The sequence below is a fragment of the Arachis duranensis genome, chromosome 4 (assembly GCF_000817695.3).
Source record: "Arachis duranensis cultivar V14167 chromosome 4, aradu.V14167.gnm2.J7QH, whole genome shotgun sequence".
Taxonomy (NCBI): domain Eukaryota; kingdom Viridiplantae; phylum Streptophyta; class Magnoliopsida; order Fabales; family Fabaceae; genus Arachis; species Arachis duranensis.
The window spans coordinates 107,959,389-107,963,581 of NC_029775.3; the positions used below are offsets into that span (position 1 = coordinate 107,959,389).

Below are 4,193 nucleotides of genomic sequence, written 5' to 3' on the forward strand. Positions count from 1 at the left end.
TGTATATTTAATTATATAGTATTATATCAGTAAAAATAATTATTTTTTATATTAATTATATAAATAATTATAAAAAGTAAATTAAATAATTATATAAAATATTTTATATTATCAATATATTAAAATTAAATTTATTTTTTAAATATCAAAATATATAAAATAATTTTTAACAGTTATTTTTATTAGATAATATTATATATTTTTTTAATTTGCCCCAAATTAAATCCTAATTCCCCTTGTATCTAACCCTAGCCGCCATTTGTCCTTCCCCTATTACACCCACGGCAGAGGAAAACAAAAGAAAATAAGGAAAGAAAGAAAGAAAGAAAAGAAGAGAAGAGGGAGGCGGCGCGATGGGTGTCACTGCCACCGCCGCCGCCGCTGCTAATCGAGAGAAGGGGAGATCCAAGAAAGAGAGAGAGCGTTGGTGGGAGAGGAAGACCGCTGCCACAGCTGCCGCCGTTCGTCCTCCAGCTCGTCGCCACCATCGCGGATTGCCACTGACCTCGCGCCCGTCGCCGCCGACCACGAGCCAGAGGAGAAGAAGAACGATGCTATTACGCCGTTCCTCGCTGCAGATGAAGCTCGCCGCCGCAGCTGTTACTATTCGCGCCGTCGTCGTCGCCGAAGGGAGCCATCGTCGCTGTCATCGGAACAGAGGGCGAGAGAGAGACAGAGAGCTCGCGGTGGGGGAAAGGATAGGCGCCGCCGTGCTGCGTGAAGCTACCGCCGCCGTTCCTGCCGCCGTCCAGCCTCAGTTAGCACCGCCGAAGCTCTTGCCATCACCGTCGTTGAAGAAGCTCACCGGAGTTGCTGGAGGCTACCGCCGCTCTACCTGGTTCTGTTTTGAGTCGCGCAACCGTTTCCGTGGCCGCCGGAGACCGTATCTGAAGCCTCTGTCTTATTGGATTTTGGTTGTTGCAAGTTACTCGGCTATACGCTGTTGTCGGAACCAGGCCAGATTTACCGGTAACTGCTTCCTCCTTTCTTGAATCTGTTCTATTTCTATTTTGCTCCGCTATTCTGATTTTATTGATATCCCTGCTGCCTTACCAATCGGAATAGTGTTACTGCCATCAGGACAGATGCATAGGTCCCTGATTATGTTCTTTGCTGCTCCATCGTTGTGTTTTCTATAGCTGCAGTAAGTTATTTTAACCTTGATATCCTTACTGCTATTATTTTGCTATGAATTATTGAGAATTTCGTAATATTGACGTTCTAGGTCGAGTTTCGGTAATCGCATGGTTGGAGTAAAAGCCGTTTTTGTTTGCTGTGAAAGTAATCGGAACTGCGGATGCAGCTGCCGCTGAATGCGAGCCGAAAGAAAAAGAGTTTATGTCTGGTAGTTAGATCGCAATCGAGGTAGGAGTTTTTCTTAAAATCTAATTTACATTACAGAGTTGTGATCAATTGTGATAAATAGATATTGATGCAAAAAGATATATTTCTGTGATTATATTTGTCTTGTGGATGTGATTACTTGTTGGACTGAATTATTGGGTGTTTGATTGCTTGAGTGAAGTATGGTTGTTGATAAGAAATGGATTTGGAAAAGTCATTTACTTGATTATTATGAAAAGTGGTTTTTCTTGGATTGAAGTTAAAGCGGTTTGATTTTGAGTCAGTCTGATTTTATAAATAATTTAATACTTGAGTTGGTTTGACTTTAAAGAGTTTTATTATTGGAATTGGTCTGATTTGAAAATACTTTGATATTGGAATTGGTTGAATTTTGAAAAGTGATTGCAATTTGGAATTGGTTGAGAAAGGATTTGAGAAATGTCTTAAACAATTCAAAGGAATTTGAATGAAATTGAGAATTTGAGTTGAAACGTGAAGGTATCTGGTGAAGAAGAAGGCAACAAGTAGTTAAAATTAGGGTTTAATTCTCAAATTTTATATGGGGAGAATTTTAAAATATCAAAATATTTGTATCTTTTGATGTAATTTTTAATAAATTTAAATAAATTAAATATAAACCGTTAGATCATTTATCAATTTAATTTAATGCTTTAAATTAAATATTAGATAGATTCTTTTTTATCTATCAATTATATTTGGGTATAATAATATAAAAGTATTTTTTTGTTTATTTATTACATGAAAAACATCTTTTTTTTTCTTAAAAAAAAAATCTTTTAAAAGAAAGATGTAAATTACAGCTTTTTAAAAAAGATCTTTTTTTATTTTTCTAGTGCTTTTATTTTTACTACTAGAAATTTGTCAAACACGCTAAAAAATAAAAAAAAAAAATTTTTCAATGAAAAAAGATTTTTTTTAACAAAATAATGGCGCCCAAACAAGCACATAATCTTATATAACTACTAGTTATGGGCCACACATCTCAAGCCTATTAAGCATAAATTCTATGTGTACATGATAATGATTTAGATATAGTTATCTTGGTGTGAACCTGTTAATTTATAATTATTAAATAATTTGATATGTTTAATTAAATTGTTATTTAATAATTTTAAATTATTAATTTTACTATAAATATATACAACTGCATATAAGTTTTTATTATATGTATATACAAAATTAAAAATTAAATCAGTCATCAATTATTTATATATAAATAAATATATTATTTAATTTATTTATTTTTAAAATCTATTTTATATTATTAAATGTATTTTATACATAACTTATTTAGTGATTGATTTTTATATTAATATAACGTGAATATTATTATTATTATTATTATTATTATTATTATTATTATTATTATTATTATTATTGATAAATAGTTGCTTGTATGTTTTACTAAAAGTTTTGTATAAACATAATAAATTTGGACTTGAAGTAATAATGGATCAATTTGGCCCAAGTAACATATTAATCAATTCAGCCATACTCATCATATGCTCTTTCACCACAGCTGAAATATTAAACCAATTGGGCTTGGATCACAATTTCTGACCCAAATATCATAACCATATTTTCAGCCAACATAATCACAACATCAAGGCTGAATATTCATATTACAATTGGACTTGTACCAGAATTCTTTTATTTTCAGTCCAAACATACCTGCATAGCAGAAATATTAATTTATTAACATATGTGAATTAATATTTTTGTTATTTATCAAAGTAATAATATTTAGTCATCACAAATATTAGCTTGGAGTTTTCCAAACTCATCAATCTCCCCCTTATGACAAACATTATTAAAATTGAAATGGAAAGAAATCTAAATATTTGAGTATGAGTACTCCCTTTGAAGATTGAATTTCTCCCCCTTTCTAAATGTCACATGCTCCCCCTTGATGTATGCTATTTTACCAAGAAAAGCACAAACCTGTAACATTTTAATCAAGCTTCAAGTAACAATGTTATTTAGCATATTACATGATGCTAAATGCTTGATTTATGAGCAGATTTACATTGATAATAAAAAAAACTCATTTGATATCATAAACTGATTTTCTACTCAATCTTTCATAATCAATCAAAGATTTATTTTAATCAATCAAAGATTTATTTTTGAAAAAAAACATGCTGTTCAAATTGGTTAAAAAAATATTTTTCAACAAATCAGAGCAATCACAGTCATGGTAGAAAACTTATTTTTCAAACATGATATAGTCTTTCCAAACACAACAACTTTCATCCTTAAACATTAAAGGAACTGCCAAAAATAAATCCAACATCAATCAATTTATCAAGGTAAGCCAAAAGTATTACAAACACAATAAGCACATATTTTACCAAGATAAACCTCAAATAATGGCAGCAATCAGAATGCATTATCAAAAATATTTATATTAAAAAGCAATAATCAAATAAACATATATATTTATATATTAATTTATACATTTTTCAATTAAATAATTAATCACTAAATTAATTAAATATGTCATAATAAAATAATCGATTAAATATATAATAAATGCATAATCAAACTTATTTATACTAATATAATAAACTTTTGTATGAAATGTCAAATACTTATTAATAGCATGATTGAATAAATTATTATATTTTATACCCCTTGACTATATTGGCTAACAAATTATTGGCCATCTAACATAACTCTAAAAATAATCCATGAACATATTAGATGACTTCAGCTACCCAATTAGCTGGTTACCACATTTTTTCAATAATTAGCTAAAGAATTGTTAAATCATAAATGTCACACCAATTTTTGAATTTGTGTCCTAGTCCTTACCATTAATTAAAGCA

At 30.3% G+C, this 4,193-nt stretch overlaps 1 protein-coding gene across 5 annotated transcripts in view; it reads left to right on the plus strand.

Moving 5' to 3' along the window:
* Positions 1-235: 235 nt before the first annotated feature.
* Positions 236-4,193, plus strand: part of LOC107485671 (uncharacterized) — a 10,172-nt gene continuing 6,214 nt past the window's right edge. For 4 of the 5 annotated variants that reach the window (XM_052260361.1, XM_016106199.3, XM_052260362.1 and 1 more), the window contains exons 1-3: positions 236-969; positions 1,066-1,144; positions 1,226-1,365. In XM_052260361.1, the coding sequence (XP_052116321.1) occupies positions 354-969; positions 1,066-1,139 (690 nt within the window). In that variant the 5' untranslated portion in view covers positions 236-353 and the 3' untranslated portion in view covers positions 1,140-1,144; positions 1,226-1,365. The remainder of the gene's footprint in view (positions 970-1,065; positions 1,145-1,225; positions 1,366-4,193) is intronic. The other variant, XM_052260364.1, reaches the window with a different exon arrangement.